At 32.2% G+C, this 27,662-nt stretch overlaps 1 protein-coding gene across 5 annotated transcripts; it reads right to left on the bottom strand.

Moving 5' to 3' along the window:
- Positions 1-812: 812 nt before the first annotated feature.
- LOC109798340 (calcium-transporting ATPase 8, plasma membrane-type) lies at positions 813-26,989 on the bottom strand. 5 transcript variants are annotated; one of them, XM_020358564.3, is made up of 36 exons: positions 26,884-26,989; positions 26,571-26,660; positions 21,775-21,822; positions 21,030-21,209; positions 17,627-17,743; positions 17,497-17,539; positions 15,167-15,279; positions 14,950-15,081; positions 14,745-14,834; positions 13,452-13,521; positions 13,159-13,229; positions 12,972-13,055; positions 12,802-12,879; positions 12,653-12,724; positions 11,514-11,597; positions 11,353-11,435; positions 11,154-11,262; positions 10,978-11,033; positions 10,538-10,580; positions 10,371-10,454; positions 9,925-10,059; positions 9,773-9,841; positions 9,579-9,677; positions 9,325-9,432; positions 8,595-8,765; positions 7,944-8,003; positions 6,860-7,024; positions 6,629-6,745; positions 6,273-6,371; positions 5,933-6,070; positions 5,749-5,849; positions 4,337-4,382; positions 4,015-4,149; positions 1,651-1,758; positions 1,472-1,563; positions 813-1,237 (listed from the first exon to the last, which is right to left on the bottom strand). In XM_020358564.3, the coding sequence occupies exons 4-36, from the start codon at positions 21,195-21,197 to the stop codon at positions 1,120-1,122; spliced, it is 3,258 nt and encodes a 1,085-aa protein (XP_020214153.2). In that variant the 5' UTR covers positions 21,198-21,209; positions 21,775-21,822; positions 26,571-26,660; positions 26,884-26,989; the 3' UTR covers positions 813-1,119. The 5 variants fall into 5 exon arrangements, with proteins under 5 accessions (XP_020214153.2, XP_020214154.2, XP_020214152.2 ...); XM_020358565.3 differs by lacking the exons at positions 26,571-26,660; positions 26,884-26,989 and adding an exon at positions 22,526-22,654; XM_020358563.3 differs by lacking the exons at positions 26,571-26,660; positions 26,884-26,989 and adding an exon at positions 21,900-22,050.
- Positions 26,990-27,662: the final 673 nt, after the last annotated feature.

Genomic DNA, 27,662 nt, shown 5'->3' with positions numbered 1-27,662 from the left:
ATTTGATAAGTGTAAGTTATTGTACACAAGTGTAAGTGAATAGTCCGTCTTATGCTAATTTTTTTTTTATTTTTATCTTAAACTATAAATTTTATTATTATTTTTATTAAATTATTTTTTATCACAAATTAAGAAAAACTTATTTGTAAATTTAAAAATAAATTTAATTTATTTAAAATTAAATTTATTTATCATTGTAATTATAAAATAGACTTTTAAATAAGTTAATAAATCATTACAAATTTTTTAAAAAGTTTAAGTAAAGCATATATAAAAATTATGATAGTTAACACGCCATGCATAAGCTTAAATTTTATATTTTCATCCCTAATAATAAAAAAAACAATTCAAATTTTAAGAACCTACAACTAAAACAAATAATTTATATGAAAAGTAGTTTTCATGATTATAGTACTTAAAACATGCTAGTAATATTAAAATAATTTCATCACGTTTTATTTTGTTACTCTTCATTTAAATAATTTAGTTGATTGTTAAATTTGCTCATAACGAAGCTCTTCATAACAGTTTAAAACATTTAAGAACTAATTGGTGAACTATAGTTAAATTTTAAGACAGATCAACTTTCAAACAAATCTCATCTTAAAAAAGTTTGTATAACTTGTTGAAGCCTACCAGCCTTCACCGCCTAAACATTTTGCAGATACTTGTATAAAACGAACAAAAGAAACTATATTAGTTGTAAGCCCGTAAAATTCAAATAGAGTTCCTAGTTGGACATTAAATTAAGTTCGAAGGGGGCGATCGTAAATACTATCACTGAATAAAGAAAAGCAACTGAAATCCAAACATAATCCAGACAACCAACCAAATTGAAATCACCCATATCTTTACAACTTTTCAAATCTGCAAAATATTAATCAACATTTGACAAACTTTTACATCTAACAAAAAGCCGAGATTTAGCTGAGATTCGGTGTATTCTTGTTAGAACCTAGGTATAAAACAATTACAAATTTCTCTCCAAATTAATAAGTTAGATCAGTAGAAAGATAAACTTGTTCGTGTAGAGTATCCATTCCAATATATGCTGTGACAGTCAGACAACAAAAGAAACAGCAGAATGAGATTGTTCCAAACAGCACAACCCCGTATTGACTACTGAGATTCCTCACGTTCCTTCCTTCCAGAACCAGAAGTACCACATTTTGTAAAAACATTCTTGATTGGAGTTGTTGGCACTGGTATCAATTTCCCAATCACAGCAAGAGGCCAACTGAAAGCATGAAAGAAAGAGTAAGAGGGAGGGGGAGAGATCATTGAGCACTTTGTAGACCATTACCACAAGGGCCTTAATTCCTTTCTAGCACATGCTCAGGAATAATTTGAACAACAATCAATTCAAGACATTTCTAACTTCCCCCAGGGAAAACCTCTAAAAAAATTGTTTAAAAAGAGAGCATGCAAAAAAAAAGGATAAAAGTGACTCCGAGGCATATGATTAACTGACCTAATTATTCCAATAACGACACAGATGAGCCACTGCTTCCAATTAAGTCTAACGGTTGAAGTAAACTTCCCAAGAAACTCAACGATGACAATCTGAAAAACAGTTGCAATTTTATGGTGTCTTGGACATATTTCACAGACAAGGCTAAAATTCACCAGAGTACCGTTAACAAGACTAACCTGAAGCACAACAGTCAATCCAATTATACCCATAAAGAGGTAGTTTTTCGTGACTCCTTTAAATATGTTGTATTCATCTGGCTTTCGTGCATTAAATTCATTAAATATCTGCAGGTTTTAAACAATTGTCTTTGTTACCAATTACAAGAGAATAAAAAGAATAAAAACATAACCACGAATATAAGGTGCAAAATGAAATGGGAACTTATCACATGTCATTTCAACGTCAAAATGAGTTAGCAGAGCAAAATATAAAAGGAGGAAAGAAGAATTCAACATCAACGTTAATAAGAGGAGGCAAAATAAAATTACTGGAATATTGAGGTAACCATCAAGCAACTATGGAAAAACTACAGAGGCAAGCCATCCAAATTCTTTTGTCAACGAAATTAGTTATGTTACTTCGTATCAATACATATGAATTAGTTGATCTCAAAATAAAACAGTGCACAAAGTTTAGCTCAAGACAGTAGAACATCAAATAATCCGCTTCCATGAGCATATAATTAGTTTTGTATAAATTAAAAAATCGATTACCTAGTAATTACAATCAATTCCCAATTTTATATCCAAGTTATAAGCTTATTGCTATAATTTTCCTCATTGTTCTATTCATTAAAAAATGTACTATGAATTTGAACTACTTTCTCTCTAACTATTTTATCAAAACTTTATTAACTAATCAATATTCTAATCATTTTCAAAGTTTCCACCTCCGGAATTGCAATAACCACCAAACTATTATCTTTGTGTGGTGGCTAAGGAGGGTGCAAATGGGTGGGGGCCAGAATAAAGAGAAAAAATTGTTTAAGGAGAAGCATGTTCAGATGGCAGCCATGTGAAAAATCAGAGAAGTTTGCCTGTGGATTGGAGGGATGAAGATGAGGCAAAAATAAAAGATTTTGAGATGAAAGCAGAGAGCAGATGGTATCAGCTGAACACTTTTCTTGATTTAATTGGTCAGGGCCCAACAAAAGGAACCGAAAGACTTTTATACCACTTGCCACAGTACAGTCCTTAAGGGAGCCATTGGATCACGATCCAGTAGCAGAGGCATGGATATTATGTTTAACAGCCAAAAAAATTGCTTAAAGGAACTACTTGTTTGTCTATGGCCCAGGAGAAGGGAAAGCTAACTTCGGTGGCAATGCTCAGGTTGCTTGGTTTTCATGCTTCAATCTGTTAGAACCTCTGAGATTTTATTTTCAGCAGAGCCATAAATTGTCCGCATTGCGTTTGAGGACAAGGTGAAATAGATACTCATTACTTATAGTTAGTTGCAACAGTTAGTTGGTTGAAGAAGTTTGAGGACAAGGTGAAATAGATAATCATTGCTTATAGTTAGTTGCAACAGTTAATTGGTTGTAGAAGCAAGGCATGTTGCGTTGTTGACTTGTTGCCTATAAATAAGAGGGGAGGTGAAGAGAGAGATCATCATGTCATTTATTATAGAATTGGGCCTCTATACATTGGGAGATAAAGACCCTCTTCAAAGTTCTGAAAGTTAGCCATATATTCAGGAAAGAAATCTTGCATTCTTTTAATGAGATACTGGGTTTCTAACACCTATTTGGTATGGCCCATGTTACAGGATAGATTCAGTGAATTACATGTATCATATACTACACCTATTGAGAATGAAATGTTAGAATCAATTGATTTATAAACTTGATCAATAATCCTCTCTCTAAATATATTTAGAATAAACCTTGAATGGAAGTGATTTTAGAAGCTACTCTTCTTCAACAAGAGCATTTTTATAGATTTTTCTTTCAATTTATCCTTTTCATCTTTATTTCTACATTAAATTTTAATATTTTTCATAAGAAAATATGAATGGTAAAATATAAACTTGTATAACAACATAAATTGTTTATCATAAATATAAAATATAATTTATATAATAAAAAATATGTATTCATTGTAAATTTTAGTTTATATAAAATAATCATTTATCACACAAACTGAAATAGTAGTTTTACTACTCAAAACAGATAGAAGAACAAATTGATAAGTTATGTTAAATAAGGAATCAAACATAAATTTTGCCCAAAGTCCCAGAATGTTAATAGACACGGCCAGACTACTACAATAGAATACAAGGGATGGAAATTTTCTTCCATAAACATAATATTTATTCTACTTGAAAAAATTCTGAAATGTCTAAATATTTCATTTGAAATAACATTTTGATCGTCATGCAGGTTTTTCTTAATGAAGCCTATATCAATCGACACATTTACCATCCTCCCCCTCAAAAACCAATTTAAACCAGAAAATGGGGCTAATATAAAATGAAATTTATAGTCCTGCCACTAAGTAAAGGTATCTGTAATTTCACATTAACAGGTCATGAAGACTTACTTGACAGAGAACAAATGCATTGAATATTAAAGTGTTTTTCACTTTGATTGCATGGTCATTCTTGTCATGGCTCAGACCCAGTATGCTTCTACCTCGGAAATTGAGTACAAGCAAGACAGACACTTGGTACATTGCCTGAAAAATTCCAAGCATCATTTGATGATTTAGATGCAATAAATACAGCATTTGTATTATAACTGGAATGACGAAGTTTCAAAATCCTGTAGTTGACTGCTAGGGGGTGAGCCAACTGATGAAAAAATCAGGGCAACGCAAACTACAATAATAAAAAGGGTACTAATAAATGAGAAACAGAATTCACCTGTATCAGCAAATTTCTCCACATAATGTTTGTTATGAGAGGTTCTCTGAAAAGCATGCAAACTATTGTCAATTCTATCTCAGAAAAACAGTCAAGCACATAGGCATCATCTATTGTTTTGATAATACAACTGTAAATTAATTTGACCCCTTATTCACAAAGAATTTGGATCTCCTCATGCAATCAGTGAATGGTACAAAAACAAAACAAAGGCCCTGCACAAAAAATTTGCTTAGCTTTAGTCGTGCATGCACTGTTCTTCAACTGATTTTACTTTTGGTTTAGGTTTTATGTACAGTTTTGCATGTTTATCTTTGATTTATGGGTTTTGATAGTTTGGAGGCACTTACTTCACTCTTGGATATGAGTTGCTTGATATTCTATGGATTGAAATCCCTATTTTTCTTACCTTCAGTTTTTTTAAGGACATCTCATCTTTGGCTTTGTGCAATATTCTTTTCAAATTTCTTCTATAAAACTCAAACCTAAGCGTTTTGTTGACAAAGCTGCAAACTGAATTAACCCATCATCTATGAAACCCAGATACTCCAAAAATGGAAAAGTATCAGACACCGATACGGCTCGGATATGCCATCATACGTATCCAAGAAGTATCCGATTATTTTTTATTTTAAAAAAAACCATTGGATACGACTCTAATGCGGCTCACAATGGTTGGATACAGCTTTATAACATGTGATTCGGCTTGGATATGTTTTTTTACCCCAAATGTTCAATTTATTAATATTTTAAATTTTTATTTTTAGTTTTAAAATTTTTAAAGGAAAAAACATTTTAAAAGTTAATATGCGTACTCTACAAAGACACATTTCTCTCTTTTTTTAACCAAGATTTTATATTTATATAAAATTTTCTATTTTCTTTAACGTATCTATAACATATTATATCCTTAATTTCAAAAAAAAGTTTTGTATGCCCGTATTCATGTCGTATCTGTGTCGTACTAAGTATCTAAGGCTTCATAGCCCATCACTCACAGACGCTTCCTGCAACTCCATGCATGCTTACAGAACTTCAGCTTTCATTAGCAGCTTAATGACTATTGGCAACTCTTTTTTTTTTTTTGGGGGGCGGGGGGGGGGGGGGGGGGGGGTTAGGTTCAGAGGCAGGAGTTTTTGCATGACTTAAGCTAAGTGGATTGTATTTCAAATGATTATCGATTATACTATTCAATTTTTGTATTCCTTGAGGGATATCACATCCTGGTCGCCCTCACTCTTTAAATATCTCTCTGCTATTAAAAAAAAAAAGAAAAAGAATTGGCTTGGCTTTCCAACTGTATTGACACTTTTCCCAATTTTCCAACCAAGGTGTAAACAGTAAATAATATACATCAAACAATGCCATGACCTGAGGTACCCAGTAATAATCAGCAAAATAAAAGATCTGACCTTCGACCCACTGGAGGTCGATCCATGAGGTGATCAGTCGGTGGTTCGGTTGCCAGGGCTAGTGCTCCCAGAGTATCCATGATAAGATTTACCCAGAGAAGCTGTAAAGCAAGCAACAAATATTTTTAATGTCAGCCCGACTTAATAAGTGGGTATAACCCAGAGAAAGAAAGAGAAAGTCAACCTGCACTGCATTTAATGGGACATCACCAGAAGAAACTGCAGCGACAACATTTATTACAAGAGCGGCAACATTTACTGTAAGCTGAAACTGGATAAATTTCTGAATATTTGCATACACGGACCTCCCCCATCTGACAACCTACAATCGTGGAGAAACATAATTGCCATTAACAGCTACACTTTAATTATTCAATGCACCTCGGCTCTATATAAACCTCTCATCTTACTGTCCGTATTCAAAAGTGCATTTTTACTTCTAGTAATGACAAAAAAACAGCCCTTCAACAGGAGTTAACATACATCACTGGAAAGAACAAATCAAGATTTCTCATAGTACTAACCTTCACAACTGAAGAAAAATTGTCATCCAAAATAATGATATCAGAGCTCTCTTTTGCAACTTCTGTACCTTGAATACCCATTGCAAGACCTATATCCGCCTATATTCCAAATTCCAAAAGCAAAAAATAAAAGCTAAGTTCACTACATTAATTCAAAAACTCCTCCATTGGAATGATAGTTCAAAACTTTGTAATTAAATAAAATGACCAAAATATCATGATTCTACAACAATATAAGATAGACATAACGGTCACATAATCAAAATAAATGTACCATTACATTCAATGCATTGTTGTCATAGGCACATACAACAATACAAACACAAGCCTTCAAAAAATGTAAATACTATGCAAACCTCATGAAGTGCAGGAGCATCATTTGTCCCATCCCCGGTTACAGCCACAACATGACCCTTCCTCCTCAATGATTGTACTAGCAATAGTTTGTCATTGGGAGATGACCGTCCCATGACCTGTTGTTACACAGTATTGGCAATAAATGCTATTTGCAAATAATATACCACTAAAAGAGCACAAATTGTTTTAGTACAGAAAAAAAAGCTGTCAAGAGAGAAATTAGATTCTACCGATATCATATCAGCAATTTCATCTCGTTGTGCATCTGACAATCCACGAAATGTTTTTCCTTCAATGATGTTTGGCTCCGTAGCATCAGCATATGAACCAAGTATTCCACATTCCACAGCAATTGCTTTTGCAGTTTTCACATTGTCACCAGTGACCATTCTCACCTATTATTAGAAATCCAGACCACAACAAACTTGATATCAATTGCAACGGCATTAGCAAAGCCTATTGCATATCTTAGTTTAAATATTTGCATGATATCAAAGGAAATCAAATAAAGCTAGTCTTGGTCTTTGAAATCTTAAAGGCATCAACTCAAAATTAAAAGCAACGACACACATTGGGTCAGCACAATGAAAAAAGGGTACTGCAAGCACAATGCCCTTGCAATGATCTTGAAACAAAAATAATATCTTTTGTTTTTCAGATTCCTGAGAGCTCTTGGAATAAGTTAAAACAATTAATTCTCCCAAAAGAGAAAATTCCCAAACAACCACGAAGTGATTAGATTTTTATAGTTTACACTAAGCAAGTCTTAAATTAGGTTTTACAATTGCTAACAATAGGGTAGGATTTTAGACAGGTTTGGGTTATACCTTCGGTTGTTCCTATCTGACCTGATTTCTTATACTCTTAAAGTTTATAATTTTTCAACAATTATTTATTAATAATAAAACTTATTGATCTAATCGATTAGATTTTAAACATGTTAGTATAATAAATACTACAAAAAAATAAAATATACCTTACTTTTAGTTTCATGCTAACTTAATACTATAATTTAACTATGTATGTTAAAATTTATATATAATGTCAACATGATCAAGATGACTCAGTCCTATCTCATGCATTATTAGGCGTTGGTGACTGGATTCAAGTTGAAACAAATGACCCAATCAAAATTTGAAGTGGGACAAGAATTAAGCTAAACTTGTCCTATGAACACCCACAGTTAAAATAACCTCCATGCAACCACCATTAGCCACACATTGCCATCCACACATAGGTAACACTTTGTACTAGTTTAACAATAAGTATCTTAATGGGACACAAATTACTTTTAAAAACAATGGTATGAAGTACCTTAACCCCAGCTTTTTGGCAAAGTTGCACAGCATCTTTGACACCGTCACGACAAGGATCCTGAATTTCAATACATACAAAAGAAAAATAAGAATATAAAGGAAAATAGAAATTTAAACTATGAAATATTATAAAGGCGGATGCTGTCAATAAACTAGACATCAACTATGTTTCTTTGTGAATATATACACAGACAACCACTTGAAAAGGAGAATGATTTTTATTATTATCAATTATATGTATTACATTTTCCTAACACCTATTTGTAACAATCTAATCTTCCAAAATAAGGAAATAAGGAAAAAATAATCTGAAAAATAAACTAGAAGATTCTACAGATATTTTCTCTAATTAGGAAGATTTTCCTCTAATTACAACACAACCATTGCGAAAATTTGGATTGTAATGAAGCCAAGAACTTGGAGAAAGGCATAACAAATAAAATAAATATTAAAAACTCCCTGCATCTACAAGTATGCAACAGAGTGAAATAGACATTCATTTGAAATAAATGGATGAGAAGTCTATAAACAATAATACTGAGGAGCTTTAACTTTAAATTAGAAATCATAATCATTGGAACATAATATCGTACACAAACAGAAAAATATAAGATAACAATGATAGGCAGGTTTCTAAAGAAATACATACCTTAAGACCAACAATAGCTAGTAAAATAAGATCATCTTCTGGTAAAGACCAGTGAGCAAGTAGATCTTCATTAGTTGGAACCTTCTCCTTTTCATATGATCTATATGCAATGGCAACACAACGTAAACTATCAGCAGCCATATCTTCAATAGCTTTTCGGAAAAATGTCATCTGCAAGACAGTAAAACTTTACTCAGCCCCTTCTCAAAAGACATTTATCTTAATGGACAAGAGCCATCCTAGCAGTTCATATACTAATTTTGCTTGCTTTGTTTTGGAATTGTATGTAACATATATATAACAACTTTAAAATTCTCTACTCGTGAAGAAACACATTGATATAATCAGTTGCGATATCCCAATTTCCCTATTTATTAAATAGGCTAGTTCCTTTGGTATATTCAGGTCTCATTGCTTGTATAGTACAAATTTCTGGATACTTTGTGTAAACAGTTAATCCACCCAAAATATAGAAATTCATTTATATAATGATGTCAATAAAAGTCAACAGGCTGGGATCTATTCTCTCAAGCAATTAACAAATCAATTCTCAAGTGAATCCAACAAAAGAACAGGAGACAGAAAAAACGGTTGTGTAGGGGGTCTAGTTTGAAATGATTTCCAATTTGAACAAGATATCCCTAACCCCATAAAAAGAACTGCACATAAAATAATAGAAAAAATGTGTGTTTAACTGATGTTAATATGTAACATATTTGGCATATCAAACCTTCTCATCCATTTCCACCAGTTGGTCATTTGCATCAATATACCCAGTACAGCAGGCTAGGACTATCTCAGCAGCACCTTTCCAGTGTATATGGATATCAGAGTCAGACTGCAAATAGGCATAAAATCAGCATCCCTTGTCTAACAGATATATTATATGTCTAAGAAAAATATTAGCTACCTAGCAATGTTTCAATTAGTATAAAATAGAATCAAATATCTGCATAATTGAGTAAAATGCCAACAAGATTGTACCGTTTGCAAAGCAACTCCACCTCGTTTTTTCTCTGAATTGAATGGGAAAACATGAATAATTGACGATTCAGATCGTGCAGCAGTAAAATCCATCCCAAGCTGAGGTTTGATATAATAAATTGTAACTTGTAAGCAAATATATTATATTAGCCCAAAATGAAAGGAGGGTCGAGGACTGCACTTCAAAAACACACCTTTAACCCCCAATGTAAAATTGCCTTTTCTGTAGGCGATCCAGAAACCTCCTTGACATCATTAGCATCCTGTGGAGAACAAAAATCAGAGAAAATTAGTAGAACCACCTAAGTTTATGCTCATGTGCATTTTCTCTTTTATATCCTTGTACCTCAGGTGCATAAACACTGCCATTAGTGTTCTGAGCGACACCTTCAATGAGCAGAGAGCGAAGCAGAGGATAGGACTCCAACTTATGAGGAGGATGAATTTTCATACCCCCAGCATAAGCCTCAACCACAGTCATCTGTCTCATACAATTTACAAAAATTAACAGATCAAGAAAATCCGTTTTGTCTATGCCAAACAATGCCAACAATAATGAACTTCCTAAAATCCCATATTTATTGAATATCACATTGGATATATTAGTTGACTTTTTGAGCTCCCAATTTATCTTAAAAAGTTGAAAGGATTCTAACATCAAATAAAATTTAAAAGCACGAATAAATCCCATTAAAAGAAACAATTACTAGAAATGCCTTCCAAGAAGTTGATGTAACTAGTTATAAAAATTATTATTTAAATGAACATTTCATGTACAGAACCACAAGTAACCTGATTCATAGTCAATGTGCCTGTCTTATCACTGCATATGGTTGTGGCAGAACCCATGGTCTCACACGCAGAAAGCCTCCTAACCTACAATTCAACGTGCGATAATAAAGAGCTCCAAACGTGTTTATGTCAAAACCCAATAGAAGTACAAACATCAATTGTCATACCAAAGCTTTATCTGCCATCATTTTTCTCATCGAGTAGGCAAGCCTATAGAATAGTTTATGGAAAAAGGGTGTAAGTACAAATAAATAAGATTAGACAGAGAATACGAGGAAAAGTAAATATTTTACAAATGAAAAGGCACATTAACAATCTAATATGGATACAGATAATTTAAGAATGAGAAATTAAAATATTTGTGATAATGAAAAAATGGAAAACAATGCATCATTCATAGATTCTATATTGGACCCTATGTGGGATTCATATGCATTTTTGGTAAAATACATTAATTACAAAAATTAAGGAAGAAAGTTTGGTGAAAACAAAATACAAGAATAATGGCATTTATCCACAAAGTAACCATTGTTAAATCATATCAATTATTGATAGCAATAACAAGTGAATAAAACTAGGAAGTTCAGGTCAAGAATAGCAAACTTACGTCAAAGTAACTGCTAATGGGAGCCCCTCGGGTACAGCAACCACTACAATGGTGACCTAGATATTCATTAGGTTATAATCACTAAATAGATATTGCACAAATATAAATATGTATACACATCTTTAATAATTGCACAAAGCATGTTCTGGTAATCTAGTATTTATGCTGGCACATACCGCAACAGTTACTATCTTAATTGCACCATCAATAGCATCACCGACTTTAGTCTTGCCTGCTGTAAATTGAGCTGACCCATCTGAGTTTTTAGTATGCCCAGAGAAATATCTGCTAACACATTTCCACTTTAGAGGCATGAAGATTATAGGCAATCATTAAACCACAAAAATAGATGGAAACCATATGATAACAAGTTACCTGGCCAGTAGCACAATCAAGACAACAACAGCAACAGAGAGTCCAACAATGCCGATGAAAGTAGCTACACCATTTAAGCGAACCTAAATTGAAACTTTCATATGTGAATAAATAATAAGAAATAGAAAAACTCACTCAGAAACCACAGCTAAGAAAAGGACCTGCAATGGTGTTTCTTCACCAGTATCTTCTGATATGCTAGCCATTAAAAGCCCCCATTCAGTATTAATACCAACACCAGTGACCTATGATAATAAATAAACAAGTAAAAAAGTGGAATTAATATTGAATTATTGAAAGAAATTCAATAAAAGTCAACTCATGTTTTATTGACTCCAAATTCTATCTGCATCATGTATTTTAATAACTAAAGTCAACCTAGAAACAAAATCCCTTCAAGAATAGCATGCACACAAGAAGGAAACAATCAACACCTTTTTCAAAACAAATAAAGAATGTAACATACTCCCAATGGCCCTTTTTAGAAGACCCTCTCTATACTGTCTTAGATTATAAAAAAAATTAACAAAAATCCCCTTAATTACTCTATTTTTTCCTAGTCAATGCACAATATATGTAATAAAGTAATTTTTTAGACTCTCTCATGACGATAGAACTAGGAGAAGATCATGAACTACCACTAAGTGGAGAATTCGGCCCCAATTAATTTAAGGGTATTTCTGGAAAATTTAGAAATTGTTTGCAAATTTAATACCACAAACTAAATTACTAAATTCCGTAATTCTTGTCAAGTAATTGAAGGGGTCCTAAATAGAGAACCAGAAAATGAATAATCTATATCAATAGATAAAAGGAGTACATTGACGCTCAACTGCTTTTTGGCCTCTTTTCTACTAAGACTGTTTTATCCCTTTTTGGTGTGCACTTTTTAAAACTATTTTACCTTTATAAACTACCTTTAAACTATTCTTTCTCTCTCACTATTTTTTATTAGTTTTTTATTTCACCGTGAACTTCACTCTTTAAAGTTCAAACCTCTCACACTTTTAAAGTAACCACTTACTCCATTATCTTTGTTTTTTATTACTTTATTTTAAAAATAGAGAACGCAGAGTGTTTTTTCCCTAGTATGCTATAAAATCCAATTAAGAAACACTTCCACTATTAGTGCACAGTTTATTAGACCTTGGGACAATTACGACCCATACTTCCATCCAAGTAAATATTAACGTGTTGTTATTTACTACCTCAACTATCCTTTGAAAGCTCTTCATTTGTAAACTATAATCAAGGCAGACTACAATTACAAAAATGAAAAGGAAAAAGAAGTATTAATTACCAGCATAGTGCCACTTCCATCTGCAACTTTACATCCAGACATCAGAAAAGGATCCTTAGAATCTTTATGGACCTACAAAAAACAAAATATGTTGCAGGAAAAAAAAAATAATAATTCAAACTTCCAAGGAGATAGAAATAAATGCTTACAATTTTGCTCTCCCCTGTCATACTTGATTCATCAATTGCAAGACTGTGACCAGTGATCAGAATTCCATCAGCAGGGACCTAGAAAGATCCAAAAAGAATTCAATAACAGAATAAATGCAATCATCAAGTATGATAGGCAAAAAAAAGATAATAGAAAAAGATCATAATACCTGGTTACCAATATTAAGGGGTATAACATCCCCAACAACAATATCATATATAGAGATCTCAACCCTTCTACCACCTCTAATAACCTTTTCATGCATGCACACCAAATATAAGGTTAGAGATAGGACAAGAAAATTGATTTAAAGAAAACTGTAATACAACAATCAAGTTTAACTGAGCAAAGCAAACCTCCAGGTGTATATTTCTCTTTTCTTCATTTAGGTCTCGAAACTGAAGAGACTGCTTATAATCACTTATAGCTACAAAACAGGGAGAAAGGAAAAAGGGTAACAGGCATTACAAAGGTGAAGTTACTAGACACCATTATTATAATAACTTTTACATTAAAAGACAGACTAGACAGCATGGATCATGAACTTAGACTACATCAAAGACTTGTCAAAGAGGAAACTGCAAAACAGAGTCATAAAACAAGTAAACTAACACTATGCACTAAAAACCTTACAAAGTCAATATAATACCTGTAACAACAATGACAAGAATAACTGCAAAAGCAATGCTTCCCCCATCATACCATCCTTCCTTAATACCCTGCAACAAAATTATTGTCAAACTTAAAGAGAGAGAGAAAAGAAAATTAAAAAAAATAACATATGAACTTGACATGCACAAAAATATAATTCTCTTAATCCTAGACTATAAAGAGAAGGAAAAAACATAGAGGGTGTGCTTGGAAAAGCTATGCAAATTAGATTATATCAATAATCAATTATATGTACAATGGATTATTATTATAATCGATTCTAATCAGAATAAATTTTTGTTGGGTACATTTACTGAAAAATGACTGATATTTAATTTCAATTGGATACAACAAAAATCAGCTTTGGTGTAGTAAATTAGTTTCAGGAAAGAAAAAAAGTTATAGGACTATAATCATAAGCTTTAAATTTTCAGATTCATGAAAACAGCTTATTTTTTAAGGGGGAAAAAAGTTGCTTACAAATTTAAGTTGTTGTCCAAAACATATATTTTTTGTTTGCAAATAGCCTTTTTTTTTTCAAAAACAGCTGAAATTATGGGAAAACATCTTTTCCCAAACATGCTCAGAGAGGATACGTAGGGCAAAAGAACAAATAAATTAATTGATGACACAAGATAATATTCAAAAGAGGGCTTCAAACAGATACATTATAATATATATATATATATAAAAGCCATCAAGACCGGAGACTCTTAGATTTTTTATTTAATTGAACATAAGTAAAATCAAATTAAGTTCAAGAACCATAACTAACTAACTAGACTCAAATTGAAAGATCTTCCACAGGATAGAATGCATTCAAATAATACCATGCACAGCTCAGAAACATCAGAATAACCTAAATATTCATGTAATCATGTATATGGGATGGAAACCTAGAATATAAATAGTTCCAGAACATTGAAAGCTACACGGTTCACCATTGCACTGTATGCTATATTATATATTACACAGAAACACACACACACACACACACACATATATATATAGAGAGAGAGAGAGAGATTAAAAAGAGAATGCTGCTATAAAATACGCTATTCACAAATCCAAGAAATGCGTAAGATTTGAAGATTAATATTTTTAGACAAATGGTTAAATTACTAGGAGAAAAAAGGCAATATTAGTATGTTAATTAAGGTCGGAGCAAAATTTGGAAATTAGTATATTAGTATGAGACATGCTAAAATTTTGGAAATTAGTATGTTAGTATGAAACATCCCCCCCCCAAAAGAATTGCATCTTAACATTCCCCGCCCCCCCAAAATCTCACCTCAGATTTTATCCCCAATGCCAATGAAGCCGCAGCAGCTATCATTAAAATAACCAATGTCAGATCCTTGCATGCATCCCACATAAACATCTGTAAAAGGCATGAAAAACAACCAGGTCACTACAATATCCCCCAATGACGAAGAAGAAACTTACACCATATAATCATTAAGCATTTAAAGACTCCAGCTCTCCAAGTAACTTACCAAAAAACCCCTTCCTTTCTTCCGAGGATAATTGTTGGAACCAAATGCATTCCTTCGCTTTAGTAAGTCAGCATCATCACCATGAACCCCCTTCTCTAAATTAGTTTTCAACAAATCCGATAGCCCTACAACCTGATAATGATTCAGAAGAAACTTGGAAAATTTGACACTGAAGAATACCATTGCCAAGTTAAGAAATCATTTTTGACAAACATACCCCTCCATATTGCTGCAGAGCAGCAGTGTCATGCTCCCTTGAAATTGAAGCGAGTTGCTCTTGTCCAATTGGAAACTCACCACCAGTGGGGATCGGAATAGGTTTAATAGGTTCTAACAATTTAAAGCATTACCCATCAAAATTTATAAATATATATTACCCATCAAAATTTATATATATATATATATATAAAGGAAAAAGTGGTCCCCTTGTCAATACACTAGGCAAAGTCACAAAGTAATTTAAATAAATATCCGTGGGACGATAAGAACCACTACCAAAAAGCATATTCATGTTTAGGTATTTAATGCACAAAAAGAAAATGTACCTATCCAACAATATTGTCATACATGCAAACATTTATTTTGGAACAGCTTATGAACAAGATAGTGAACATAATGTGTCACGTATATTCATACAAAACGGTAAAGGATAGCACTGAAATCCACATGTCCAATCAGATGAGAATGTCAGTAACTTTCATTCAATTGGTACAAGTTAGAGTGCAGCAAAATATCTTATATTTTATCATATCTTCAATTATCTTCCAGAATTTAGTTTCCTCATTTCCTTGTTATCTCTTAGGATTCGTTATTATATTCCCTTCTCTTATCATGATTTGTTTTCTTGATTAAATATCAAACAAATACATTGTCATATATCTCAATTAATATCAGTTAGTGTTTCATTCTCTTTTATCTCTCCCTCCCTCTATACCTAAAAACCTCATAATTTCAGCATGGTAACAACATGATACCATCCCTAAAATTTGGATTTCAAATTTATTTCCATGATTTTTTTTTAATAAGTTGTCTCCCACTCGGTTTCCAAACTCGTGTCTTCTTTTGGCATTTTTCACCTTTTTTTGGGATGTTTTTGACCAGCATTAATATAAATTAGTGTTTCGTTCTCTTTTCACTCTTCCTCCCTCTATACCTAAAACCCCATAATTTCAGCATGGTGACAAAGCAGTACCATCCTCTATGACCTGAAGCCCCACTGTTCCACAGTAGACCTCCCTAATATTTGGAATTTTATTTTATTTCCATGATTTTTTCCGATTATTTGTCTCCCACTCTGGTTTCCAAACCCATGTCTTCTTTTGGCATTTTTGTCCTGTTTTTGGGAGGTTTTTGACCACCATTTCCACTGCCAAAAAAAATTCCTACAACTAGAGCATGGTTATCAATCTTGAGTGATAACTCGTAAACTCGTATAAGATTACGAGATTGGTCGGCCATACCTATATAACTCGTTAGTAATCTCACTTTCGAGTAAGCTCGAGCAAAATCGTGCAATCTCAAGTAATCTCACGAGTTTACTTCGATATTGCGAGGTAACGGACTTCACTCACAAAACCCCCCCCAAAACTCACGTTTCACTTAGGGTTTTCCCAAAACAAAGTATTTTTCCTGCTCCATGTGTCGTGCGACTCTTGTTCTCCCTCTCTGTTGTGCGCTCTCCCTCTTTGCGTCATGCATTTTGGTTCTCTCCTCCACATCACCGTGCGTTCTGGTTCTCTCCTCTACGCCATGCATGCTGATTTTCTCCTTCGCGCTATGCGTTCTAGTTCTCTCGTCCAAGTCATGCGTTCATGTTCTCTCCTCTTTGTACTAGGGTTGTTCATTCTTTGTAGTGAAGGTTCTTTTTTTCCCCTTTCCCTTCCTTGTTCCATTTAATTTTCTGTCTTGTGTTCCATTTTTTTTATCCAATCCAGAAATATACCATACATGTAAAAGTTAATATTTTTTAGACTTGATTTGAAGATATTAATCTTTTCTTATTTTTATTTTCTGTCATTTTATTTTTAAGAACTTGTGAGTTGTGTCTTGTGCAAAATTATGTATTTGCCACTAAAATTTGCAACTTTATTATTGCAATTTACTATTTTACTTTAATATGAGGTTAAAATATTAGTTATTATGTTATTTATAAGTATCTTAACATATTTTTTTATATTAAGTAAACTCTTACGAGTTTACAATTCGGGTCTATAGAACCTCCATGAGATTATGTAAACTCTCGAGATTGACAACCTTGGCTAGAGGTTTTGATGCTAGAGGTTTTGCAGACCAATATGTAGTTTATCATGAGTACAAAGGCAATAATATGACTACTCTTTCACTCTAAGAATTTATAAGAAAACAAGGTACCAAGGTAAAAAATAATCAAAAATCATTTTTATTCACGAACAATGGGAACTGACAGTCAAATTAGTCAAGCAAACCAAATTATGAATTTACACCCAGAAAATGTTTTAACAAATGTAAACAAATAAAAATATATATCTTGCAGGCTAATAAAAATATAAGCTTAACTCAATCACTCACCACTCCTTGACTCCCCACCAGCTGCTTTGAAAAGATAAGCTGCCTAATAAAGCAAAAGGGATAATTAATTACTACACTTCATATAACAAGCATAAGCACAATAAACAAAGTCCAATTGAAGGAACCATACTCTAATGGCTTGTGCATGCGCTCTAATCTTCCTCAATATTTGCTTCTTCTCTTCTTCTTTTTTCAAGTCCAAGGTATAACGAAATCGCCGAGAAGCATTAAGCACAAGTGCTGCTTGCTAAAGAAATAAAATAATAACAGTTATAGGGATTTCTAATGTGTAAGAGAAATATATACATAAATAACCTTAAAAAATAGCAAATGTAATGAATTTAGCAAATATATTACAAAACAACATTTATACCGCTGAAAAACTAAATGAGCACGTTCAATAAAATGCTAGCATTCTTGTTTACAACAAATTTTGGAAGCTGAAGTTTATATATGCACAAGTGTCTTTGCGATTTCAGACTAGTCATACTTGTGCATCTTATTTTATCTCGACTTTTTAAACCAGTACAAAAATGTCCTTAAGTATCTACCAGGAATAAACTCCTTGAATTGTTATACAGTGGTAGACTAGTACTAAAGAGTTTAAACCAAGGTTATCAAAAAACCGTTATAACGCCATTATAACGGTATGGCGGGGCAGTTTTGGGCCTCGAGGCCATTCGTCATCCGCAAAATGGCGTTTTGTGGCGCCGTCCGTCATTTCTGCTGTGGCGGCCGCCATTTCCGTTTTGACCCATAACGTTATAAAGGTGATAGCGGACGTAACGAGTCTGGGCCAGTTTTGGGCTTCAAACTAGGCCCAACAAGTATGCCCTAATGGTTTTAGGGTTCAAGAATGAGAAGCCACCACATCCACCCACCCAAACGCAATTCATCTACCTTCAACCCATCTCCGGTGAAGTTCCTTCACCATCGCCCACCACTCGTCAGTCACCTCTCCGACCAGCGACCTGAACCTCGGTGGATGGTGGTCCACGACTTCGACGACCTGAACCACGACGCGCACGTGAATAGGACCTACAAAATTCAAAACCACCGTCGCCCACCACCCCTTGGTCACGTTTCTGGCCGACGACCTGAATCATGGTGGTCTTGCACTCCGGAAAACAACTCCAGCGAGCAACTCCGGCAAGTTAAAACCTAACAAATTTTTTTTTCTCCAGTTTTAATCCTCCTTCTTCCTTTATTTTTTCCTACTCCTTTGAGTCCTTTCTTAATTTTTAATGAATTTGTTGCTGCATCTGCAACAAGAATCTTTTTTAATCTTAATTTTTCTACTAATTGGGTCAATTTAAATTTCTATTTTTTTATATAAATTCTAAACTAATATTGAGTTCCTATTTTATTATTGTTCTTATTTTATGAAGAGAATGATGATGATGATGAGGATGATTAGATTAGCAAAATGCTTCTTGTACTCTTGTTTTTCTATGTTTCTTGTTGTGTTTTAATCAATTATGTAATGAGACTTAATGAATTATGGTATTGTTGTTATGATATTTAAGTTGATATTATGTTGCTTTTAATTTAGTTTTGTTGCTTGTTATTTATTGTTTTGTTGTTTTCTTTGTATATAATATATATAAATATTTTTTTATTATTTTTTTTTTTTTGCCGCCATGACGTACGTCCGCCATAGGCCGCCATAGAGTTATGAAGGATTTTTAGCCTCACCGCCATAGACCGTTATCCGCCATCGATAACCTTGGTTTAAACAAAGCAAAAACAAAGGTATGGTTTATTAATAATAATCTCTGAAAAGGCGTGGAAGTGGCTCAACCTTCTTGCTGTTTTGCAACCCTAAAATAGTGTTTGATTGGGAGGGAACGGAAGAGAGTTTTACAAATTTTTCATATTTGGTTCAATTTTTAGGAGGGGATTGGAGGTGAGCAAAACCTCTCCTCATCTAATTTTAGCTCTCCTCCAATATTGGGGGGATTTGGAGGGGAGGGAAGGAGTTTCAAAACATTTTTAGTATAATGTCTAAAATATCCTTGCATGTGTTTTTAAATTCAAAGTTATAATGGTACAAAAATAAATTGGTTTATAAAATCCCTTCTCTCCTCTCAACCAAACAACACTTCTAACCCTTCCCCTTGTTTGAACCAAATAAACTCTAAGTGAACAAAAAAAAATCAACTCCTACCTTTAGAATATAAATATTATCCTGAATTTTCTTTTATTAATACTCATTCTATCCATCCATAATCACATACTACAACTCAGAAAGACAATTAGATTTTAATACCCAAATCTATTACCCATAAACTTGATCTTCTATTTTTAGAAAAAACCCAAGTCTCACATCGACTAGTGATAAAGTAAACAACATGTTTATAAGTGGGAGACAACTCTCACCTAGCAAGCCGGTTTTGTAAAGTTTAGTTATGTCCAAACTCACTTTCCAAGATCTATTATCCTAGAGGATCCACTCAAGAAAACAGCTCTTTTAAAATGAGGAAACTTTAGAGAGGTACATAATGTATATCAGTCTTCAGATCAAAATTAAATTAAACCAATATTTATTGACAAGGGATTTTATCTTGTCCACTACAAGTGGACGAAAATAAGAAGGCAAGCACATCATTCTTGAATGCTCTGAGAAAAAGAAACACAACATTGATCTTAATGGAGCTTTCTAATCGATGCATTCCCCTAGTTTTCCATTGAACAGTGGGTTCATCCAGTCCATCATTTCATCTTCAACCACAACTTGGTTAAAGAAATTATGAGAAACCCTTCTCGCTCTTGCCTTCTTCTTCTTCATACCTCAATTGTTGTGATAAAACATTGACTAAAATGAATGCAACTCAAACTCAATCCTTTACTCAAAATTTATCATCTCTCACACCAAGAACATCCGTGGAGTTACCAGTGCACAAATAAAAGGCTCAAAAGCTGGCCTTGACGGATTTCTCCTTTCCAGATGGATAGATATACGGAAAATGAAACAAAGAATCATAACCTACAAAGCCTACACGCCTACCCAAAATTATAGAGGCATGCAGAACAAGAAGGCATTTCTGCTCTAAAAGTTGCAACAACAAAAAAATGTGAACAAGAGCATTCCCCATAAATTACGGAAACCCAAGTTTTGCTCAAATAAACATTATCCTGTTATCCCACCATTAACTTTTCTCATCCTCGTGTAGAAACCAATACTATTTCCTAGAATATATCTACAAACATCCTTCAAAAACAACTACCCTACTCCAAAGTTAAGTCACATTCTTGAATCATCCACATCCTTAAACCCCCAACCATCTTATTTCCCAAAAAGTTCTCCACCACACAAAAACCCTACGCACTCAATCAATTACAACACAACTAGGACACATCCACCACACCTCAAATCCTCCATAAAAACAAATTATAGCATCAACCAGTAAAACAGAGTGCAAACAATTCAAAAATAGATAAACAGAAACAAAAGCACAGACAAAAAAAAAAAAAAAAAACACAGAAACAAAACATTATAGATAGAGCATGAGTTAGAAGAAGAGAAGACTTACCCTCCAGCGCCTGAGGCGTTCGATCGAAGCATTCTTGGTCCTGGCAATATCAAACGGATCGGAGAAATCCCCGTCGTCGAGGTCGGCAGAGCGGCGAGCCGACGGCCCAGCCTCTATGTCACTCTCCGCCGCATGCCGCCGCGGTGAAGAACCATTCAGGAAACTCATCGTTCCCGGTAACTGTCGCAGGAGAGATGGCACCGTCACTTCCCTACTTCCCACCAAACATAACACAATCGCTTCCCCTAATCGCTCTCTCTACCTAACTCCTCTACTCTCACCGACCAAACCTACTTTACTTCAATACTCCCCTCAACCAAACCAAACAGATCAATAAGCAAACCAAATCAAAATTAAACTAAGCATTCCTAAACTCGGTTTCTGTTCAGAGTATTCCATCTCGTGATTCTCGATTAAACGCAAGTTTCTCATTAGTGACGTAATTTTCATCAGTGTCGTCTATCTTTCAAAATTCAAACGCACTATCCTTACTTTGTTTTCTATCCACTCAATCACGGGTCAAATGCACAATCGATTAATATCCAGAAACTTTCTCCCACTCTCAGTCACAACACAACACAAAACAACGCGGTTTTTGAATTTTTTTTTTCTTTTCTAGAAAATATAAAGGAAACCTCACACTACCCGTGGACTGTACGTTTATTACGGCGTTCGAAAAAGCGGGTCACTACTTAATTCCGCTTTTACCCCTCCTGATATTTGATTTGACCAAACAAGGACTTACCCGGTTTTTTCACGCTGCTTTGCCTTCCAAACAAGGAATCTCGAAAACCTACAGAGTTCATAAAGGAATAAAGTAAACCGCCAGGAATTAAATTCCATTAATAATCGATTAATTAACATTACCACCTCGCGCAATAACTATATTCCTCTTCCGTGCCTACGATACGCAGCGTTTCATTGATTATTGCTATTACTAGCATGAAGCTATCTTTAATTTGGCTTCACGCTTTAGCTTTAAGAAGAACGAGGACTTTGCTTGTACTTAACATTTGCGTAACCGCGTGCAAATGCAACGTGGTTGGTTAATTCTTCAGTTTCTATTTTTTTTATTTATATAATAATAATAATAACAATAACAATTTATTCTGCTTCTGAGTTGCTTTCGTGTTCCTTCTATTATGGGACAGTTGTCCCACATGCAACGTGATTGGAGCAACGAGGACAACGCGTTGATTGAGGTTGAGATTTGAGACTACACCTTAGTTTTCAGTCCACATAGCATAATTATCGATTAAATTAGGCACAAAAAAGTGAAAACGATTGTCACTTTTCGCAAGTATAATATATAGTTAGGGCAAGGTGGCAAGCCCAAAGTGAATGCATGAAGGGTCAGTGCAACGTGGCAAAGGCACGGTGTGTACGTGGTGAGTGTTGAGAAAGGTGTACATACATGGGTGAAATCGAAAATCAAAAAACTATGAGAGATAACATTAGAACAAACAAAAAACACCTGACCAGAGAACAAAATTTACCTGCTACGGATGGGAGAAGAAAAAAGAGGCAATCTATGTATAGTTCAGACGCTGGAATTGAGATGGACGGTTCAATATTAATAATAAATAAATAGAGAAATCAATGCTCCCTCGTGAAAAGAGAGAGACGGTGCTGTGTGCTGCTGAGTGCTGACATTACAAAGTGGGAGGAACGTTCTTCGAAATCACCTCCTTTAATTTTAAATTCAAAAGGATAAAGATTTATATTAGAAAAGAGTGATCACCCATTCTTTACTCTAAATATATTATTAATATTCTTTTATTTTTTATTTTTTTATTATAAACTAGAAAGATCTAGATTTTTCATATTTTTAATAATTATACACAAATAAATATTATAAATTATTTATAATTATTTAAAATATATATATAAAAATATTTTTCTTATATTTAAGAAATATAACCGCTCACTAGAAAATAGAAATTAAAGGGGTAGTTATTAAAATAAATCTCATTTATAATAAGTATAAATTTATTACTATTTATACTTCAGATTTTTCTCATTTTTTTAATGTTAGGTAGTTATGAAAATAGGATAGACGTTAAACACATAATTTATGATATGACCTGTTTATTTATTTAAAAAGGTTAATCTTAAAATTTAAAAAAAAAAAAAAAAAGTTAGACGCCTAATTCTAATCCTTAATGTTAGGTATCATTTGAACCGGAGAGACCGAGAAAAAGGAAGAGAAAAAAAGTAACGAGTATAACATGCCACGTAAAAAAAAAAAGTGAAAATGAATCGTAAAAGAATAAATATATACGTGTCGACTAGTCAATTTGTATTATAAATTACAATATAACTTTATTTAGTTTTCTTTGTCTTTTTCGTAAACCATAACTTCACTTAGTTTACTTTACATCTCCGTAATTAGTTAAAAAAATCTATCAAGATAACTTTATATTAATTTTTTTATCTTAATTTATAACTTAAATCTTTTAAATTATTTATCCCTTTTAATATATATATATATATATTCTCTATTGTTTCATCCCCTAAATTAAATTTTAATATTTAAAAGGATTATTAGTTTCTAAAAGAAAATTTATATGCTAATTTTAAATCATTTACCGTAAAACTAAAATATATTTTATATATACAAAAGATATATATTTATTATATTTAATTTTAATATAATTTACCCATTAAAAATAATATTTATTCTATTTTTTATTATATAAAAATAAATATTTGTCTTATAGACTATATAAATTATATAATACTTATTTGAATAAGTTTTCCGATAAAAAAAATTATAGAATATTTATAAGAGAAGAAAGAAAAATGAAATAATTTCTTTAAGAAGTTAAAATTAATTTATACACAAATTAATTCGTAAAAATTTTCATGATTATTATAAACTAATTTTACTTTATCAAAAATATATCAATTTTATTTTATATTTTTGATTAAAAGTGCTTACAAAAATATTATCTAAACAACCTTTAAAAAAATAAAAATAAATGAATAAAAAGTAGAGGGAAGATTAGGATAACTAACCACTTAGGTAGGAACACTTCACAATCGATCGAGTACAAAACCAACCACGGACCTAACCCAAAATAATTCTGAGACACCTACCAACACCCACGATCTTTACACCTATATTTTCGTGTGTGTCACGGTTTTTATATGCCATTATTTTTCATGTTTTAAGGTAATTGGCTCCACCACAATAACTGATACTTATGCAGCAACGCATGCCGCAAGAATTATGGAACAAGCATTCATTGAAAATTAAGAAAAATAGATCAGAAGCATGCCATTCCAATGAAAATTTTAAATGCACTTACCAAAAACTACTCTCATATTTGCCTTAAAAAAATTATCTCCACGTCGGCAAATATTTATTTCTATTATGGAAAAGATTTGGCAAATTATTGTTATGTTTTTTCTGGAAGAAAATATTTGAAATTAAAGAAACAGATTATTGTGTGTGCTCAAGACTTTATTATCGAGTGGTATGGACGTGGAGCTTTTGCTACATGTGGAAACGCCCACGAAGAGAGACAGTGAGGGTCACCCACCTCACCAGACTCTGGAACGAAAGGAAAAGGTGATATAGGAAAAAAAAATATTAAAATTTAAATTATAAAATTAAAAGAAAATAATAATAATACATTATTTTAATTTTTCTTTAGCCAAATAACTTTTCAGAGAACAATATATAGTATTTATAAATATTATAAGAATTAGATTTTTTTTAAAGTATAACTTTTTTCTCATTATTTAACTTTTAGAAGTGAAATAATGCTTTCAGTTATTATAACTATCAACTCAATTTTTAACTAAAACATATAAGTATTTTACCACTGAATTTCATAATATAATAGTTAAAGTCGAGTAAAGAGGAATCCGTTTACTTCAGAAACAAGTTTACTTAGATTTATTCTGTTCAATAACTCATGTTCTACATCAAATTTTAACGATCTAGTCGTTAAATTTAAAGTTTTTAATACATATATCAAATCTATAAATTTTAAAATAATTTGAAAACTATTTGATACTTTATTTCATTAATTCAAATTAATGTATAAAATGATTTTATGATTATTCGACAATTTGAATTAATGAAATAAATATCAAATAATTTTTAAATTTTTTAAAAATTTGTAAACTTGATTTATGCATCAAAAATTACAAATTCAACGGTTGAATTGTTGAAATTTAATGTAAAACATAAGTTATTGAACGATAGACTTACTCTTAGAGTAAATGGATCATTCATTATATATATATAAAGAATAGCGACAAGTTAAAACATTGGAAGACAGAATCCAGACAAGTAAATATGCTATATCAGTAGCAAAGCATAAGCTAGTAAATATGAGTAGATGAAATGAAGAAGAAAAAAACTTTGAATAGGGACCTACGAAACCCAAAAGATAAAGTGAATGAAGAATACATTGAACACGATAGGCGACTAAACAAGAAACTAACGTAGTGACGACCCAAAAGAAGAAGAAAAAATTATCTGAAGCTTACCCTAGGTGTTTGGGTTATGAGTTGAAGAAAAAGAGAGAAGAAAATGATCACAGATTTGCTAAATGATATTTGAAAAATAAAGATAGATAAAAAAAAAAATGAAGTGAAGTGAAGTAGAAGTAAGACTTACACGAGAAATCGAGTATATGATAATAATAACTCGACAAATTATAAAGGTGAATATATTAAAAAAAAAATAGTCTATACTCAAAAATACTTAGATACCTAATTTTTATTAATTCAATATAACAGTACATACCCATGCATTTGTACGTATACTCCATTTATCTGAATACTAACGAGATATCAACTGGAATGAGGATACATGAAGGGCAGAAGGGGGGAAAAACTTCCTTTCTTTGGACCTTATTAAGCAATGCACTCTTTGAGTAGAAGGAACAACAGATGAAACTCTAGAACAAGTTATTCGAAGAGGATGAAACTCTTCGATGGAGGATTGTGATAATTAAATAACATATGAAACTCTAAAGCAAGTTATCCTAATTCTTTGGAATAAAAAAATTGATCTTAATGATTAAAAATAATACATAACTGAAATATGCACTAAACAGAAAACTAACTTTTGTTATCCTTTGAAACTCCCCCTTGAGTTGGGGGAGAAGATCGACGCCCTACTTAGAGAATTAATTGTTTATAATCAACTCTTGAAGTGATGAAACAAAGTGATGAGCTTCAACTAGCCCCATCTTTTAATTACTTTGTTATATCCAGATTGGATCTGGATTAGAGAGCTTTGAACTAGCACCATCATGTAGTTTCAAAAAGAAAAAGATTTCAAACTTGGCCTCTTTTATGTTTTGTTCTTTTTAACCACCAAAAATTGCCTAATGCTCACCCACTATTCAATCATCACCGGAAAAAAAAAAAAAAAGAAAGGACATTTTACACTTTTACTTTTCTATTTCAAAGAACAACCTCATACTTATTCCTTTATTAATAGCTGCATTAACTCTTCCTTTAGAATCACCACAAAACAACTAGTATTGGGATAAAAATGATTGGTTAAGAGATTACTACCTTTGCAGAAGGAATATGTTTCAACTGTCCTTCCTTGAGATTTATGATTCGAATTCTGTTCTGCAGTTTATACTTTTGAATCGTGTATTTCTGCGACACCAAAAATTGAGATAACATATCAGATTGATGTTTCATCCTCTTGAGAAACCAATCTGTTGATCTTTCAACATACACATCCAAATTGTGCAACCAACATCTTTTGAATATCATGTATATATCAGATATATTCTGATTAAAAACAAATACCAAACAGCAGATTGATATATATCCACCAAATGTAACTAATTGAAGATTGATTGCAATTTGAACATACATGAATCTGATATTGGTAGAAAATCCAGCCAAAGAATTATACTGATGCAGAGGAATATCTTTGAAATGGAAGAAGAATAGCAGGTATATAGGCTGGTAGTTATAGCTTGATTCTTAACTTATATAGTGAGTCAAAGTGACCAATATATACAGTAGGGAGTTTTTTTTTTTCTTTTGACCAATGTATGGAAAAAAGTATTTGGTTCTTTTTAGAAAATAAATTACCGCTGTGGTCATTGATTTGGAAATTCACAATTGTGGTTGTGATACAAATTATGTATAGTTAAAATAGGTTATCATTAATTTTCAAATGGCTTAAATATAATTTTAATTTCTCAAATTTAAGTAAATTTTTTTAGTTCTAGAAATTTAAAAATTGATTTTTTAAATTTTTGTAATTTTAAAAAAATTTATTTTAATTCTTATATTCAAAATTTGTTAGAAAGTCTGTTAAATACTATCATATAAAATGTATTTATTTATGTCTTTACTAGTGAAAAATATCACATTAAATCTAGTTGATAATGCATAAAATATAATATATAATATTGCCTCAATATATTATTTTTAGATTTATTACTAGTAATTTAAGAGGTTAAAACAAGATTTTTGAAAATCATCTAACTAAAAAATTCAATTTAAATTTAAAAGACTAAATATAAATTGACCCTAAATTTGAGAGATTAAAAGCATATTTAAGTCATTATAAATTAATGATTATTAAAGGTGCACTTTTGTCATTTACTATCTTAACCTACAAATATTTTATTAAAATTTTAA

This window comes from Cajanus cajan, chromosome 1 (genome assembly GCF_000230855.2).
Source record: "Cajanus cajan strain Asha chromosome 1, NIPB_CcT2T_4, whole genome shotgun sequence".
NCBI lineage: Eukaryota > Viridiplantae > Streptophyta > Magnoliopsida > Fabales > Fabaceae > Cajanus > Cajanus cajan.
The sequence above is the reverse complement of the archived record's forward strand: the minus strand, read 5'-3'. Positions and strand labels throughout refer to the sequence as shown.

Excerpts from the sequence above, each read along its gene's own strand:
- LOC109798340 (XM_020358564.3), bottom strand. The coding sequence starts at position 21,197 with ATGAGTTTCCTGAATGGTTCTTCACCGCGGCGGCATGCGGCGGAGAGT. Across the intron at positions 11,263-11,352 it reads TTGATTGTGCTACTGGCCAG|ATATTTCTCTGGGCATACTA; the intron begins GTAACTTGTTAT and ends ATGTGTTAGCAG. Across the intron at positions 9,842-9,924 it reads GCAGTGTTTATGCACCTGAG|GATGCTAATGATGTCAAGGA; the intron begins GTACAAGGATAT and ends TGTTCTCCACAG.